Source organism: Mandrillus leucophaeus, unplaced genomic scaffold (genome assembly GCF_000951045.1).
Source record: "Mandrillus leucophaeus isolate KB7577 unplaced genomic scaffold, Mleu.le_1.0 Scaffold542, whole genome shotgun sequence".
NCBI lineage: Eukaryota > Metazoa > Chordata > Mammalia > Primates > Cercopithecidae > Mandrillus > Mandrillus leucophaeus.
The window spans coordinates 1,412,533-1,431,128 of record NW_012105831.1 but is presented as its reverse complement, the minus strand read 5'-3'; the positions used below and the strand labels follow the sequence as shown (position 1 = coordinate 1,431,128).

Sequence of the window (18,596 nt, the reverse complement as noted above, 5' to 3'; positions counted from 1 at the left end):
TTGATTAGTCAACAAACCAAGTTTGAATATTAGATTGGGAAGCATTTAAAGACCTGATGTCATGGATTTTTTTTTTTTTCTTTTTCATTTTGCAATATGGAGCCTCGAAAGAAATAAAAATAGAGATTTACTTATTTATAATTTGTGTGATTTTTGTCTGTAATACTTTTGTAGTTTATCAAATAGTGATTATTTTTCTTTCTTTTTTTAACTGTCACCTGTTTTTAATGCAGATAAATACTGAGGAACACGTGGATGCAGCTGATCAGGAGGTTATCTTGTGGGATCATAAGATTCCTGAGGATATCCTAAAGGAAGTAACTACTCCTAAAGAGGTACCAGCAGAAAGTGTTACTGTCTGGATTGACCCACTTGATGCTACACAGGAATATACAGGTAATTTTTAAACTGAACTCAAAACATTTGATTGACATTTAGTAGTAGAGAGCTAGAACCAAGGCATACTTCCTATAGGTGATAGTGGCTCACTGTTTGTTCAGTAAAGAAGCATTTTTAACAGTAGTAGCAAAATGTTTTATATTGGACACCTATAACTGAAGAAACTTCTTTAGCCAGAATTTAATATTTACTCAGGATATTAGGAATTTAAGTTTTAATGCGTGTACATCTGACTTTGGAATTCAAAATAGTAAATTTCTAGGTACTCAGAAAGCAAGTAAGTAATAAAACAGAACTACTGCCCCTCCAGTCTCCTTTTTTACCTAGTCCTAGTCAAATTTTATTTTTGTAGATCCCGTCTCAGGCCTTATTTCTTACCCAGAGGTAGCTAATTTCTGCCTTTCGCTCTTCCTTTGGTTTATATGTTAAAGTTAATCTGTTTATCCTGCTAGATGGTAAGTTCCCTAGATATGGAGGCTTCTACCTTTTTACCTTTGTATTTCAGTGCTTTTGCGCTGAACTTGAACCATAACAATCAATATATAACTTTGGAGAACAGGGAGAAGACTCTGGATGTATATATCTAATAGTAACTGAAATTACAACATAGAACTTTTCAGGAATAGATAATAGAAATACAGAATATTTGTTCATAAAAAGTTCTTCCTAAACTGAGATTGGCCTGTTCTTATAATAATAACATTTAGTGAGCACATCCCTTGTGCAGGGATTATTTTAAGTGTCTAATTTGATTTTTTAAATTAAAAGTTATTTTAATTTATACCTAAAGATGAGTGCTTAGTTGTTGTTTATATTATACGGATAAGGAAGCTGAATTTAAGTGATTTACTCAAAGACATTCAGTTAACAAAATGGTGGGCTAGGAGAATAACCCAGGTAGTCTGCCTTTAGAACCAGAACTCTTTTGTTTGTGTGATTTTTATAATATAAAAGAGTTATGACTCTAAATGCAATTTTTTTTAACTTTTAAGTTCAGGAGTATAAGTACAGGTTTGTTACATAGGGTAAACTTGTGTCGTGAGGGTTTGTTGTACACATTTATTTCAACACCCAAGTATTAAGCCTAGTATCCATTAGTTGTGGTTCCTGATTCTCTTCCTCCTCTGACTCTGTGTCCTCTGAAAGGCCCCAGTGTGTGGTGTTCTCCTCTATGTGTCCATGTGTTCTCATCATTTAGCTCCCCACATAGAGAACACCTGGTATTTGGTTTTCTGTTCCTGTGTTAGTTTGCTAAGGATAATGGCCTCCAGCTCCATCCATGCCCCTACAAAGGACCTGATCTTGTTCTTTTTTATGGCTGCATAGTATTGCATGGTGTATATGTACCACATTTTTTTTTTTTTAACCTGGTCTATCATTGATGGGCATTTAAGATGATTCCATGTCTTTGCTATTGTGGATAGTGCTGCAGTGAGCATACACATGCATGCGTCTTTGTGATAGAATGATTTATATTCTTTTAGACCAGTAATGGTCAAATAGTATTTCTTTTTTTAGGCCTTTGAGGAATTGCCACACTGTCTTCCACAGTGGCTTAAGTAATTTACACTCCCACCAACAGTGTATAAGCATTCCTTTTTCTCCACAACCTCACTCACATCGGTTATTTTTTGACTTTTTAATAATAGCCATTCTGACTGGTGTGAGATGGTATCTTATTGTGAACCAGAACTGTTAGCCACTCCTTTAAACTGGCTCTTGCCCTTGGACTCTGTTTGCTTGAAGGGATTGTTGTTTTGGAAAGACATTTCATATTTCATGTATATAAATTTTTTAATGAACTAAAGTGTAATATCGTATCCTGAATTTATGCACATTACTTTGACATTTGTGTGTGTTGTTTGTTTTTTTTCTCGTAGAGGATCTTCGAAAGTACGTCACTACTATGGTGTGTGTAGCTGTAAATGGTAAACCTGTGTTAGGAGTTATACATAAGCCATTTTCCGAATATACAGGTATGAAATTTGCTAGAGCTTTCAAGAATTACTGTTATGGAACCATTTGTCTCTAGTATTTACTGTCATATACCCAAATTTGTGTCCACTCCTATATTAGTTTCCTAGGGCTACTGTAACAAAAAAACACAAATCATGTGTCTTAAACAACAGAAGTGTAGTGTCTGACAGTTCTAGAGCCTAGAAATCTAAAATCGTGGTGCTGGCAGAGCCATGCTCTCCCTGAAACTTGTAAGAGACAATCTATTTGTTTTTCTCTTAGCTTCTGGCATTTTGCCAGCAATCTGTGGCATTCATTGGCTTATAAGTGTTTATTCCAATCTCTGCCTCCATCATCATATGGCATCCTGTGTGTCTGTGTCTCTTCTCCTCTTACAAGCACACTAGTCATTTTGGATTAAGCACCCACCTTACTCTAGTGTGACTTTATCTTAACCTAGTACATCTACCATGACCATATTTCCAAATAAAGTCAGATTTCGAGGTGCTGGGAGTGAGGATGTCAGCTTATCTTTTTGGGGGACACAGTTTAACCATAACAACACAATGTAAAGGTAAGCATTGAGATGAGATTATACTGGATTAGAGAAGGTTCTTAAGCAAATTAGAGTGTTTTTATAAGAAACAGAAAGGACACAGACATATGTGGGATACGATGATGTGAAGGTGGAGGCAGAGATTGGAGTGATGTCTTTAATAGGCTAAGGACTGCAGTCACCGGAAGCTAGGAGAGAGCCATGGAAGTTATTTTCCCTCAGAGCCTCCAGAAGAAACTAACCCTGCTGACCCCTTGATTTTAGACTTCTGGCCTTTAGAACTATAAGAAAATATATATATTTTTATAAGCCACCAAATTTGTGGTACAAATTAAGTATCCACTATCTGAAATGTTTGGGGACCAGAAGTGTTTCACATTGCAGATTTAATGTATTTGCATATATATAATGAGATATCTTGGAGATGGGACCCAAGTATAAACATGAAATTTATTTGTATTTCGTATATAGCTTGTTTACATAGCTTGAAGGTAATGTTATACAACATTTTAAATAATTTTGTGGTTGAAGCAAAGGTCTATCTGTGAACTATCATGAGGTCCAGTAGGTAATTTTCCACTTGTGACATCATGTCAGTGCTTGTCCTGGATTTTAGAGCATTTCAGATTTTGGAATTTTGGATTAGGAATTTTCAACCTGTAGTTTTTTATGGCAGCTTTAGGATATGGACTCAATGGGCATCCTATACTACCATCATTTACTGCAGTCATCCCCATTGTGTCTTAGGGGGCGTGACTGATAATTAACATAAAAAGGCTGTCTGTGAAGTGGGGAGAAGCAGAAAGACAAAGTTAATTTTTGATTACTCTAAAATTATGTATTTGCTTTGCTGCGTAACTGTGAATCCCAAATCCTGGCTGCTCTGAGATTGGCTAAACATCTATTTGAGTGTTGGCTCTGTGTTTCAAAATCAAGTCCACTTTATGCTATCTGACCTTTTTTCTTCTTTTCATAATTCAAATAATTTTTAAAGTTGATGGTTTGATAAGCTACAAAAGATTTATACCATTACTATGACAATGTACTGTAAGATTAATTATATAGTTGCTTTATGGTTTATGGATTACCTTCACATATTTTCCTTAATCCTTACTGAATTAGTTGGAATACACACTAGGCTGTTAATTTAGACTACTGTAATGTACACCAAAATATATGAGGTTGAATACAACCTCTTTAACAGATAGTATATAAGCAGCCCATGACTGCCAGGGTGGTTCCCTGGTGCCAGGCATGCAGTTCTCTCTCTATTATTGTTGCTTTGCTGTTGTCTTCCTCTGTGTGACTGAGGATGGCTCACCACTTCGGCCATATTTCACCCGTGGAAAGGGTAAAAAGGGAGACATAGAGGACATTTCCCATTAAGGGTTTGACTTGTGAAGTCAAACATGCATCTCTTCACCTCACATCCTATTGATCAAAACCTATCTAGAACCCAGTCGCAAAGAAGGCAAAAAAATGTAGTCCTTATTTTCAATGGCCATCCAAACTAAAATTTAGGGATTCTGTCTTTCAAGGAAAACAGGGAAAGTAGATGTTGGAGTACAGCATAGTACTGCTACACAGAGAGAGGGGCACAGTTACTAAAATCAGTACTCTCACTTAACAAATGAGGAAATGAGACTCAAAAATTTAATACCTTCCTCAAGGTCATTCATGTAAATTAGTGGTAGAATCAACCATAGAAATTTTATTCAAATCAGTATCACACGACTTTCAAAATAATAACACCGTAATTTCTAATATTTATATAGTGTTTAACAATTTGCAGTATACTTAATGTTATCTTATTTGAACCTTTCAGTAACTATGTGACAAGGAAAGACATTATCCTTTTTTATAGATGAAAAAATGAACTTAGGAGCTCCTATCATGAAAACCATAAGTTCAAAATGTTACTATAAGAACTAACCACTCCTTAATAGTATCTTACAATTATTTTGTATTTTCACAGTTTATGAAGTGCATTGACATAAGCTTTTTCAGTCTTCGGTAACTCTGGAAGGAATATAAAATGGAAATTACGGTGACCTTTTTTAATTAAAAAAAAAAACAGGCATATAAAAGTTAAATATAGAGCTTAAGTCTTTGAATCCCTCTTGTTCTTTTGACACTCTCCCTTATTATCTCACTATATCAGTTAGGATGGCATTTAGCTACACACAATGTAAATCTGATTGCAGTGGTTCAACAAGGGTTTCTTTTTCTCAATTAACAAGAAGGCCAAAGCATAGGTGTGCTTTAGTGACTCCATAATATGTTTAAGGATCTGAGTCCTGTCTTTTTACTTTTTTTCTTAGAATGTAGCTTTTTGTTTGCATGTTCACAAAGGTGGCTCCTCTCATTTACCATGGTTCTCTGTTCTAGGCAGGAGGAAAGGAGAAAGAAGAGAGACTAAAGATCTACCCTATATTCTTTGTATTAGGAAAAAAATATCTTGAAGTCCTATCCATTAAACCTCTGCTTCATTTTATTGGCCGAATGTCACATGACACCCTTAGCTGCAAACAGAGCCTGCTATTCCAAAGATAATTGGAAGCTAAATAAAGGAAATGAAGAGGAAATTGATATTAGATTGGCAAATAGATTCACATTCTCTGGGCATTGATTTTCACATCTGAAGGTATTAGGGGGAAGAATAGGGATAATAAAATTCTCCTTTTTAGAAACTTATTTAATAAGAATATATATTCCTCTCTTGTCTGTAGGCTTACCCACCTTAAAGAAGCCAAACGTCCCTAACTTAGCAAAAAGTGGTTTCTAAAAATGTGTTTTTAAATTAGTAATATAATACCCCATTCTTCTGTAATGCAGCTAACTTGCCCAGTGTGCTGGAACACAAAGGTGCTTGCTAGTCTGCAAACTGTCTAACATAATAAGTTCAGAATTATGTTGGGTTGACCTTCCATTCCCACACTGAATGTTTGCTTGCCTTGTGCCCTTCTCTTGGAATGTTATTTTCAGATCCAGATGGTATGTTGATGTTGGAGGAATACCAGTTAAGTATTGGGTATGTTTACCAGAATTTAGCTACACTTGTCTATAGTGGGAACTAGATATTATTGTTGTTGGCAGTAGTTGGAGCAAAGCTTATAAAAATTTTTATCAGACTTAATTAGAATTAATTCCTTGAGTTTGAAATTCTTAGAATCAAGAGATACTTGAATAGTATTTTAATGAAGTAATATATAAATGTATAAGTAAGTGTAGTACAGTAGACCCATGAACAGTGCAGGGGTTGGGGCACTGGTGGTTGAAAATCTGTGTATAACTTTTGACTCCTTAAAAACTTAACTGCGAATAGCCTTGTTTTGACCAGAAATCTTAATGAATAACATAGTTGATTAACACATATTTTGTATATTTATTATGTACTGTATTCTTACAATAAAGTACGTAGGGGAAAGAAAATGTTACTGAGAAAATCGTAAGAGCAAATATATGACTGAATAAGAGGGAAATGGCTTATAAAGATCTTCATCCTCTTTGTCTTCACTTTGAATAGGCAGAGGAGGAGGAGGAGAAAGAGAAAGGATTATTAGTCTTGTCTTGGGTGGAGGAGGTGTAAGGAGAGGCAGGATATACTTGATGTAACTTTGTGAAAATATATTGTAATGTCTGACTTTTTTACTTTTCATTTCTCTAAAAATTTTACTGTGTGGTACCAATCCTTCCTTATTTGCTTTAGTTTCAGTGACTGTATCATAAAATGGTCCATGTCATAAAAGAAGTCAAAAGCAGTTTTGAATAATGAGAACCTTTCTTCCGAATTGTCTAATATCAATTTATTTTCTGGCACTGCTTCTTCTACATCTTCTTTCTCATCATCTAGCCCTGGTTTGAAGCACTCATCTCCATCAAGTCATCTTCTGTTAATTCCTCTGGTGTGGTGTCTATTTACTCTTGAATGTCTCCAAGATCCTTATTTTGAAACCCTTTACCTCCCACCTTTTAAAAATAATATCCGCACTCTTTCATAATTTTCTTGATTGCCTCTGTTGTAAATCTTGTGGAGACATGCACAACATCTGGACAGTTTTTTCCAGCAGGAATTTACTATTTTCGGCTTGATGAATTCATGGGTTTTCTATAACAGTGGCATCTTTAGTGGTGTAATCCTTCCAGACTTTGAATGATCTTCTCTATCAGGGTTCACTACTATTAGTATTAGCAGTCCTTTCCATAGAGTACTTTGTACAATGAGCCTTAAAGGTCCTTATGACCTCCTGCTCTAGAGGCTGGATTAGAGACATAGTGTTTGGGGGCAAGTAGACCACTTGATGCCTTTATTGCTGAACTCATGGGGTTCTGGGTAACCAGGGGTATTGTCCAATACCCAAAGAACTTTAAAAGGCAGTCCCTTACTGGCAAGGTACTTTCAGACTTCAGGGTCAAAGCATTAGTGGACTCAATCCAGAAAAAGGATTCTTGTTGTCCAGGCCTTCTTATTGCAGTCAGAAGACTAGCAAGCAGCTGGTGTTTTATCTTTTCCTTTCAAGACTCAGGGTTTAGCGGTTTTGTAGCTAAGGACTGTCCTGGTCATAAAGCTGACTGCATTATACAAAACAGTAGTGTTAGCCCATCCTTCGTGTCTTAAATCCTGGTGCTCAATTTCTCTTCTTTACTAATAAATGTCTTTTGTGGCTTTTTTTTTTTTTTTCCCCCAGGGTAAGACACTCATCTGCATTGAAAACCTGTTCAAGCAGACAGAACGCAGTAATTTTCTTAATGGCATCTGGGAACTTATCTGCCTCTTGATTGGTAGATTCTGTTATCTTGGCATTTTTAAAAACCAGATGTTTTAAAATTATCACACCATCCTTTACTGGCATTAAATAATCCAGCTTTAGATTCTTCACCTTCCTTTTTTTTAAAGTTGTCATATGACTTTACTTTTTCTTGAATCATACTACAGTCTTTAGGCATATAGCAATTTTGTACCCACATAATAGCTGCATTTTCATATGAGATAAAAAGGTATTTCATAAAAAGTGTTAAGGTTTTTGCACCTGTTGGTGTAGCTTCAGCAATAACTTCATGAGTTTTCTTGTTTGTTTGTTTTTTTCACAATTATCTTACGCAGTATTCATTTATCTTGACCTAGTAGGCAGCCACAGCTATGGACCTCAATCTGTGGTGTATATTAAGCAATTCAACTTTTTCTTGTAATGTCATGATTTTTCTCTAGGTGGGAGCACTTCTGGCATCACTAGTGGCTCTTGAAATGAGTCTCATGGTGTTATTCAAAGTTTGCATTAAACACTATGAAATTGTACTAAACACTATGAAAAATATGCAGAAACCACAAGAGATCACTTTTTACCATGATAAGCAATTCACCAGAGAGACAAACTGCTCACACAGAGATGATTACATCACATAGGGTTTTAAGTGGGTGCTCATGACACTTGGGCTCACACAATAGCATTGGAGGGTGGTACAAAATTATTTCAGTAATATGTACTATAATTAATTTTGTTTATGATTTTATATTTGTTTACATTTCTCTTAACTGAATGGTGCTATGTTTGTATGGTCTGTAAGTGCTTGTGTGCTTAAGTTTTCATAAGTTTTAACATTTTAAACTTTGTATATATTTTATGGTAGTAAATGATAAAATAAGCTAGTACCAACATACATTTCATGCATTCATGACATACCTAGCTTTTTCTTAATTTTTTTTTTTTTTGTATTTCTAGGCTACATAGTTTGTCCGTGAATTTTTTTCAAATCGTCACAAATCTCCAAAAAGTTTACCAAAATATTTATTGAAAAATATCTGGGTGTAAGGGGAGCCACACAGTTCAAACCGATATGTTGTTCAAAGGTCAAGTGTGTATTCACTCAGTGGAAATTTGTAGCTATTAATAATAAATTGTAATGTCTGAAGTTGGTGTAGGAACATACCAACCACTTTTTATTTCCTACTGGGCCTTTCTTTTTTTTTTTTTTTTTTTTTTTTTTTTTTTAGAATAAGTTTCAGGTAAGGTAAACACGGTTTGTATCTGCTCTTCTACCTTACCACTATACCTCAGTATCATCCATCATTTATATTTATTTAAGCACCTACTGTATTAGGCACTTGAAATAATTGTGTTCATGTGTTACTAATGAATGTATTGAGTTTATGTAACATGAAGAACATTTTTAAAAATATGAAGTCAGCAATTCTTACATTATTCTGGTAGTATGTACTGAGATATGCTATAATATTTTTATTCTCTTACACAACAATACTGACCTCTAGAGATAAAGCATTGTAAATTCACTTCTTAGTAAAACTGGTTTTGGGAATATTTATAAAAAGGAGGATTTTTTTGTGTTTTTCTCTTTTTTTTAAACTTTTATGAATAATTTCAACAAACATAAAATTATAATGAATGCTTATATACCCCTTCATCCTGATTTAACAATCGATAACAGTTTTACATATTTGCTTTCCTATTTTTTAGCCTGTGTACCTTAAAGAAAATTATAAGGATCATAATAAACATTTTACCCTTATACTTCAGTATGCATCTCTAACAAGTTAGGAGATTTCCTGCAAAAGGACAGTATATTAATATAATAAAATTAACAATTATTTCCTAATGTCGTCAAATATTTACATTTCCCCAATTGCTGCTAAAGTGGATTTTACAGCTGGTTAGTTCAAACCAAGATCCAGTCAACCAACAAGCATTTATTTTGGTTGATAGGTTGTTAAGTTAAGGTTTCTTAATCTAGAGCAACCCCTAGGCCCCCCTTATGCCCCCCATGACATTGATGTTGGGAAGCTTAAGTCATTTCTCCTTTAGAATAGTCCGTCTTTTGGACTTGTCTGATTGTTTCCACAGGGTATCATTTAACTTCTTTATTTTTATATCCTCTTATAAAGTGCAGATTAGATCTGAATCCTTGATAGGATTGAGGTTAAGCATTTTTGTCATTAATACATTGTAGGTATTTTTCACGTACTTCCTACTGCATCATATTACATAATATTTGTCTTACCATTAATGATGCTCAGATGTTTAAAGCGTTCGTGACCTGATCTCTTAGTTACAAAATTTTTATTTTTTTTGCTACTAGCAGGTAAATCTGGAGAGAGATTTTGACATCATTTGAGATCCAGTTTTGTTAAACCTTTTGCATAATCGTTTTAAGATCTCTTAAAGATGTTATAAAATGGGATTTTCTATTTCTGTTGTTTCTACATATATTAGCTTGAATTCTTCTATAGAGAACTTTCTGTATTAATTGGAATTAATTTGTTTATCCTGAAATATTTCTTCTAGAAAAGCAGGATAAATGTTTAATTATTTACTTTATTTACCAATTTTCAGAGTAAGGAGTTAAAGTACAGAACCCTTCCAGCAGGAACATGTTTTTCCAGGAAGGAACAGGCTCGCTCTCTGTAAAATATTCTTATGATCTTAATGAATTGTATATGTTCAGTGTGGTTCAAACAACTACTGTTATTATTTTTAAGTTAAATTTGTTCTTTTTGTTGCTTTTACTAATGCCTTTATTTATCCTTTTTTCTTTACATACTCATGTAGTCCTTTTCTTTAGACATTGTCTCATTGTCTCTTGGTTCACTACTATAAGTGGCGATGAAATTAGCATATTTTAGCCTTGACCATCATTTCATTTTAGACAGTTACATTTTTTTGATGTTTACTTTTCGACTCTGCTGTTCAGCTTGTCAGAGTTAAATGGTGTCGTTAAACTTTGATCAGCCAACTATGAGATAACCATTTATACACCTTTATTCTTTTACCTTATTCCCATCTTTGGTTTCCTCTTAAATCCACAGTTAAATTTGTTCAATGGTAACCAACAATGCATTTGCTAAGAGTTTCTCAGTCACCCCTTGGTTTGATAAAGCTTGTCTTCTAATAGATTACCTTAGAAGAGCTAACTCATGATATGATCTTCCCTGAGTACACGCTAACAACTTTGTCTATAGTCTTGATACTTAAAAGACTGCTTGGCTAGTTATTACAGTCTTTGGTTCACTCTGTATTAGTTTTCTTGGGCTGTTACAACAAACTTGAAACAACAGAAAATTATTCTCTCAAAGTTTTGGAGGCCAGAAGTCTGGTATCAAGGAGTCAGTAGGACCATGCTTTCTCTGCAGGCTTGGAGGAAGTTTTCTCTTGCAGCTTCTGGTGGCTCCAGACATTGTTGACATTCCTTAGTCAATAGATGCGTCACTCCAATCTCTGCCTGTCTTCACATGACAGTCTCCTTTATGTCTCCTCTGCTTATAAGGACACCAGTCATTAGATTTAGGGCCCACCTTACTCCATGATGACCTCAGCTGAACTAATTACATTTGCAAAGATCCTATTTCCAAATGAGTTCACAATCTGAAAGTTCGAAGTGGACAGGAAGTTTGGTAGGACACTGTTCAACTCACTAAACTTTAATGAGATAACTGTGATGTCTTTTAGAATTGGCCTTCTGGGCAGATTTCCCAGGTACTCGGTATGTCTCTCAGGGTAGATATTTAGATCCTCTCCTAAATTTTTTATTTTTTTAGAGACAAGATCTCACTCTGTTGCCCAGACTGGAGTGCAGTGGCATGATCATAGCTCACTGCAGCCTCGAACTCTTGGGCTTAACAAGTGATCCTCCTACCTTGGCCTCCCAGAGTGCAAGGATTATAGGCACAAGCCACTGAGCCCAGACTAAGGTTCTCTTTTGTTTTTTAGGGACATTTTCTTGAATTGTAATTTTAAAGATTAGCTCCATCCCATTAATTTTTCTTTTTCAGGGATTCCTTATATATGTATGTTGACTCTTTTTTGGTTTTTTTATCTATCACTTTCTCTGTAGTCCCTTTTATCTGTTTACTTGTTTCATTTTCCTTTTTGCTTTTCTCATTGCTTGCCATATTTTGAACAAGTCTGTTGCCCTTTGTCCTGTGATTTAGTGCTAAGCCTGCAGTGATTTTGTTCTTTTTTTTTTTTTCAGTTTCTTTTCTGTGTTATGTGAGCGCCCATTTCACGTCTTGTTGTTTGCCCATCTTTTCTGAGTTGTTGATCTTTTGTTTCATGGCATTTATTCAGTATATTGTTGTTTATTATTTTTAATCATGTTAGAATATTGGTTTATGGTTTTTCTCTGCATTGTGGAAATCTGAGTATCCTGAAATGTTTTAATCTGTGTTCTCTCTGTTTTCTTTTTATATTTTTCAGTGCACATTGCAGTTTTATACTTCTTATTCCTGTTTGGGCCAGCTGTTGTGGGATTAATGGAAGGTTGGTGGCAGGAAGGGAGTTTGGATGATTCTCAGTTCAGGAGGTTTCATTTCTGTTAGTGTGGGAAAGGCTTTATCTTCATTATCAGTATGGTTTTGGGGTTTCAGAGCTCTTCTTTCTTGTTTGATCTGACTTTGTTTCAATAAAGCCCCTATCTTAAATCTCTTCCTTCTCTTCAGCTCTAGTTGCTACCTTCCAAATCCCAAAAATTGTCTTACGTCATCACCCCCTCCCTTGCCACCACGAGGGTGTTCTCAAGACTACAGTTCTGGTCCTATATCTTCTCCAAGGTGCTTCTTGATGCTTTGTTGCCAAGTTTCAGGACTTTTTCAGTACTTCCCATTTTAGATGGACCCTCTTCCTTCTGGGGAGAAATCCTGGCTGCTATTATCTGAGTCCTACAGCCACTGAGAGTTATCTGACCTCTTAGCACCTCTGTGAAGCTCTTGCTATAATCCCCATACTAGGGTCAGCTCCAGCGCTTATCCTGCTGATCTTCAGTGTTTACCCCTTACTTTCTCATACGTCTGTGTTGATAGCTCTCTTCTGTCTCCTACTTACTCTGTAGGTACAGAGCATGGGTATTTCTGTCTGTTGTTCTTGTTGCTGTGTATAGGTTTTAGAAGGAGGTATGAGAAGAGTCCAGGAGACTGCCATCATTCTTGGGGAACTCAGAAACCCAAACTCAGCTAATGTTTTTGATTTTTTTTTCTGCAGCCAGAAATAAGCTGGTGATGCAGCTGGTTTCATTACTAGCCATGGTGGACTATATCTTGCCCTGTAGTGAGTGACTGCTAAAACAACAATCTAATTGGGATAATTCTGAGTAAGTTTGTTCTCTTGTATAGTTTTATAGTCAGTGAAGAAAACTTCCAAACCAAGAAAATCATCTGAAGCCATCTCTGGCATCCCCTTCCCTTTTAAAAATTCTATTCTATTTTTGAAATCTAAGGCTTTTTCTTTAATACTCTCTGATAAGGCTGATATGTAAACCTAACTCACCTCTTTCAACTATTTTCTGTTTATGAAGTCACTTAGGAGATTGAGCTAATATGCAAATAATTGAAACCATGAGTATATAGAAGTGGAGGCAGTATAGGAGAAAATGCATTTTAAAACTGGAGTTAGGGAAGTTAGTCGTGCTTGTGTTGCAGGTTGGGTTCTCCAGGAATCAGACTTGGAGCTGGAGATTAGCTTCAGGATGTTTATTAGGGAGTGCTCTTGGGATCACAATTGTGAAAGGGAGGGAAGGAAGTGGGATAGATGCAGGGAGAAGTGGAGTTGCAGTGTCATGCCAGTGGAGCATGGGAATCCTTAAGCTAAATATTTTATAGTTGTTGTCTTTGGCTGTGCAAGGTAACATGACCTTTTTTAGTTTCATCTTAATACATGTCCATTTTAATGTAAAAATACATATATATTACTTTTGTATTCTGACAAAAAAATAAAACTTTCTGTTTTGGGGGAAAATACAAATAACTTTTTAGAAGAGAGTATTTTGTCAGTCATACATGGCACTTTGGGTTCTGAAGAATATAACTTTTAGTTTTAAAGCTTCAGTGCCATTAATGGATATTATATTTGCTTTTCAGCTTGGGCAATGGTAGATGGTGGTTCAAATGTGAAAGCCCGCTCTTCCTACAATGAGAAGACCCCAAGGATCGTTGTGTCTCGTTCCCATTCAGGGATGGTCAGACAGGTCGCTCTTCAGACTTTTGGAAACCAGACTACAATTATCCCAGCTGGTGGTGCTGGTATGTTCCTCTTCCTGTGTGATCCCTGGAGAATGTTCCTGGCATGGTCAAGGCTGTGTTAGGAGACTGATTTGCTTGTCCATGCTTGGGAAGAAAGTGAGGAGGAATGGTGTACTTTTAAGGCAGGCTTGGTCTCCTGTTTGGTAACCTCGAGGGTGGGAGTTTCGTCACTCTGCCCTTCTTATTAGAAAGAAGCAGTCTCGGCCGGGCGCGGTGGCTCAAGCCTGTAATCCCAGCACTTTGGGAGGCCGAGACAGGTGGATCACGAGGTCAGGAGATCGAGACCATCCTGGCTAACGGTGAAACCCCGTCTCTACTAAAAAATACAAAAAACTAGCCGGGCGATGTGGCGGGCGCCTGTAGTCCCAGATACTCGGGAGGCTGAGGCAGGAGAATGGCGGGAACCCAGGAGGCGGAGCTTGCAGTGAGCTGAGATCTGGCCACTGCACTCCAGCCTGGGCAACAGAGTGAGACTCCGTCTCAAAAAAAAAAAAAAAAAAAAGAAGCAGTCTCACAACAGTGATTTCTCTTTCTTGAATCCTCCCATTAGATCTACCACTGATTGCTTTTTATGCAATCTGATTTCAAAATAATTGTCTTATCTGTGGGAATATCACAGAGGGGAAGAAAGATCAAGCACTTAAGATGCTTCATATGGCAGAAAGATGCCAGGAGTCATCGTAAGTATTATTAGAAAGGCTAATCCGTGAGTCACTAACACCCCTGAACTCTTTAACCTGCATGCCTGGGATGAGCAAGAGAGGCTAGTGCCCACCCACCTTACTGTATATTCTGTACTATTAGTCAGCCTAGTTTTTCGGAAAAGAAACCGATAATACAATTTCAAGCCTTGTGAGTCATATACAGTCTCTGTTGCATACTATTCTTTGATTTTCTTTAATGAACTTTTGAACATATTTTTAAAAAATTCTCATCTTAAGAGCCCTACAAGAACAGGCCATGACCTGGATTTAGCTTGAGGGGCTGTTTGTCAGCTCCTGTTATGGGTACTGTCTAACATGTCAGAAATGTTTTAATTCACGTTAATAGCAAATTATGGTCAGCAAACAAATGTGTTGGAAAATCTTCTCAGCACACATAAAGGGAGAAGTAATACTTCCTTTTTTTTTTTTTTTTTTGTCTTTTTTGAGATACGATCTCATTCTGTCTCCCAGGCTGGAGTGCAGTGGTGTAATCTAGGCTCACTGCAACCTCCGCCTCCTGGGCTCAAGTGATTTTTGTGCCTCAGCCTCCCAAGTAGCTGAGACTATAGGCATGCACCACCATGGCTGATTTTTTGTTATTTTTAGTAGAGGCGGGGTTTTGCCATATTGCCCAGGTTGGTCTTGAGCTCCTGAGCTCAGGCAGTCTGCCTGCTGTGGCCTCCCAAAGTGCTAGGATTACAGGTGTGAGCCACCACACCTGGCCAATACTTTTTAACTTTTAAGCCTAATAATTTTAATTTTCTTTTCTATATATCTGCCTTCTTTAATATGGCTTCATTATATTCTTAGAGGCTCTCTGTTAGGTTGGTTAGGAAAAATGTCCAGAATACCCAGTAGGGATGAGATAACTAGATTCTAGACCCAGTTTCTTCTACATTTTTTATTAATTTTAAAATTCTGCCTCATTACAAAAAGGCTTTAGAGTGGTAGTGTTACTGTTAGTTCTCTTTCACATGAGGCCTACTTAGACATTTAGGTAAAACTTGTGTGTTTAATATGTCATTCCATGGAAAATGGCACATACTGAATGTGTCATTCCATAGAAAATAACCACAATGTATGTTTAAAAATTTTAAATTATAGGTATATATTTAGTTACATTTGAGACTAGCTTAATAAGTTAGTTTGCAGGCCGAGTGCGGTGGCTCACACCTGTAATCCCAACACTTTGGGAAGCCAAGGCAGGCAGATCAGGAGGCCAGGAGTTCAAGACCGGCATGACCAACATGGAAAAACCCTATCTCTACTAAAAAATACAAAAAAAACTAGCAGGGCGTGGTGATGCTCACCTGTAATCCCAGCTACTCGGGAGGCTGAGGCAGGAGAATTGGTTGAACCCGGGAGGCAGAGGTTGCAGTGAGCCGAGATCACGCCATTGCACTCCAGCCTGGGCGACAGAGCGAGACTCTGTCTCAAAAAAAATAAAATAAAAAATAAGTTACTTTGCAATGTATTTTTGTTCTGAGTTTAGTGTTTATACTGTTACTTTAAAATTGTTTCAATTTGAAATACTTTTAAACTTAAGCAGTTGCAGAGACTGCAGCAAGCTCCTGCACACCCTGTCCTGTTATTTTAACAGTATACTTAATCAAAAAAGTATGCTACTTTCTTAAAATTTTTTGAATAATAACCTAAATTCTTTGTTTATCTTTTAGGTTATAAAGTTTTAGCACTTTTGGATGTGCCTGATAAGAGTCAAGAAAAAGCTGATTTATATATCCATGTGACATACATCAAAAAGTGGGATATATGTGCTGGTAATGCCATCTTAAAAGCCCTTGGGGGGCATATGACTACCCTGAGTGGTGAAGAAATCAGTTACACTGGTTCAGACGGCATTGAAGGGGGACTCCTTGCTAGCATCAGAATGAACCACCAGGCCCTGGTCAGAAAACTCCCAGATCTAGAAAAGACAGGACATAAATAAGCATAACTGATTACAGGGTACAGTTCTTCACAGCTGAAATGGTTAGCCTGAAATGCTGGAAGCTTCGAAGGATTGGTGGAGACTATGCATGGTTAAGGCCATCCTGAACTTTTTAAAGTATTTATGAAGCATCAGAGACTTATTTTCCCTGTAATAGGATGCAAGATCAGGGAAAATGGGTTGCTTTGTGTCTCAAGTATTGTCTTTATTTTTGAGACTATTTTCATACAGTTGTCATACACAAGGCGCATATATATATTTGTGAATTAAAATCTGTAGCTGAGTCTACATTGTTATGAGTCACCATTTTCACACAACATCATGAATCTTCACTGTTAGTACTTTCATATAGAATTCGGTTGAAGGAAAGATTGATTTTTGTGTAGATGTTTAATATAACTTTACAATTTTATCTCGTTGAAAATAAAGTCATTGGAGATTTTTACCTCTAATTTGGATGGAAAGCACAAGAAACCACACATTCATTAATATGCAACAAATGTTGTATTTATGTTACTGAATATTTCTATGGATTAAAATAGAAAAAGTTTAATTGATTTTTTCTTTGAAATTTTAATAACAGGTTCACCAGCTGGTAGAAAATAGAGGCACATGATGGTTTGCATTGTAATAATTTCTGTGTGTATGTGTGTGTGTTGTTTTGTTTTTATAAAGATATAAATGTGTTTGTACTCATGAGTTCAGCATTTCTGCTCTCTTGCTGTCTATTTTCATTTTCCCTACGGAAGATGCATGGTTGCATCCTTTTCCTTCTGACCAACACTTAGTCTTTAACTTTGTGAGGTTTGGTTTAAGGATGCAGGGTTAGCACTATAATTTTGGTTCATTTTCTCATAAGGATAAAATATGCTGTAAGGCACTATAAGAATATAAATGATTCTATTACAATTGAAAGTTACTTGACATTACATGAATTGAACTAGGTTTCATTATTTTCAGACTTTTAGTATTGTTTTTTTAATTTGCCAGGTTTGTATATAGAAGATTCTCTCATTATCAAGAATGAGTATGGTTGCTTTTGCCATGGTTGCTTTTACTATTAATAAATGTATCTAGCCTAACCAAACTGAAAGTGTAGTAACTTTTGAGATTCTCTTAACTTCCCTTCAGATTAAAATAGAGAAGTTTGAAGGTACTTTTTGATGAAATTTTTTTCTATTCAGTCTGGTTAGAAAAAAAAGTTGTGACATATTCATTGTGTTACCGTAACTAGAACCTTGCTTTGTGAACTATCTTTCATTGGTTTGTGTGGTTTCTCTCAATGTGATATCTGGAAACTTCATGTAAACTATCCATGCCATTATTTCATGTGACTCCAGTGCCCTTGTATTTCATAACATACTGATAAGGAGAGAGATTTCTCATGGTTTCTTTCTTTGCTAAATTTTTTAACCATAATGCAACTTTCCCTTTATTTTCTTATCTTGGAAGTAAAATTGACCAAAGAATGTACTTTCTAGCCTGGTGGAATGTGCATACTTTAGGTTTGTATGTTACATTGTCCAAAGCCCTTTACTTTCTTATTAGTAAACTGAGTCTAATATGACACAAATGTTTTCACCCAATCTCTTACAACTGGCCAAATTCAAGAAGGTGGTGGGCCTCATTAGTGCGCCTTTTCAGTGAAAATTCAAAGTTTTGGTAGTTGGAACACTTGATATTTAAATAGGACTTGAGAATTTTGAAAAGAGTCAGACCTCATCTTTTTTACTTTGCAATAAGCTGAAGAAACTTTCTTTTTCAGGAGAAATGGCAAGATGGCAAAGGTATATGCTGTTGCCAGAATCCTGTGGTATAAGCATCTGTTTTTATTGTAGTATATCAAAGTTAGGGAAATGGGACTGGCAAGTAAAAAGTGGAATTTAATTTCAATGTTATATGGGAACTCTGATTTAATTGGAAGCAAACTAGTTCAAATTAGCAGGAATTATTTTATTTTATTTTTTCGAGATGGAGTTTCGCTCTTGTTGGCCAGGCTGGAGTGCAATG

The 18,596-nt window shown here is 36.1% G+C and overlaps 1 protein-coding gene and 1 pseudogene across 2 annotated transcripts in view; both read left to right on the top strand.

Annotated features, from left to right (window-relative positions):
- Positions 1–227: 227 nt before the first annotated feature.
- Positions 228–17,194, top strand: IMPAD1 (inositol monophosphatase domain containing 1). Its single transcript, XM_011997585.1, has 4 exons — positions 228–396; positions 2,280–2,375; positions 13,773–13,934; positions 16,315–17,194. The coding sequence occupies exons 1-4, from the start codon at positions 228–230 to the stop codon at positions 16,584–16,586; spliced, it is 699 nt and encodes a 232-aa protein (XP_011852975.1). The 3' UTR covers positions 16,587–17,194.
- A 1,210-nt stretch (positions 17,195–18,404) lies between these two features.
- LOC105552070 overlaps positions 18,405–18,596 on the top strand; it is a 9,793-nt pseudogene continuing 9,601 nt past the window's right edge. Inside the window, exon 1 of the transcript XR_001007940.1 lies at positions 18,405–18,573. The product of XR_001007940.1 is annotated as an uncharacterized LOC105552070 (transcript). The remainder of the gene's footprint in view (positions 18,574–18,596) is intronic.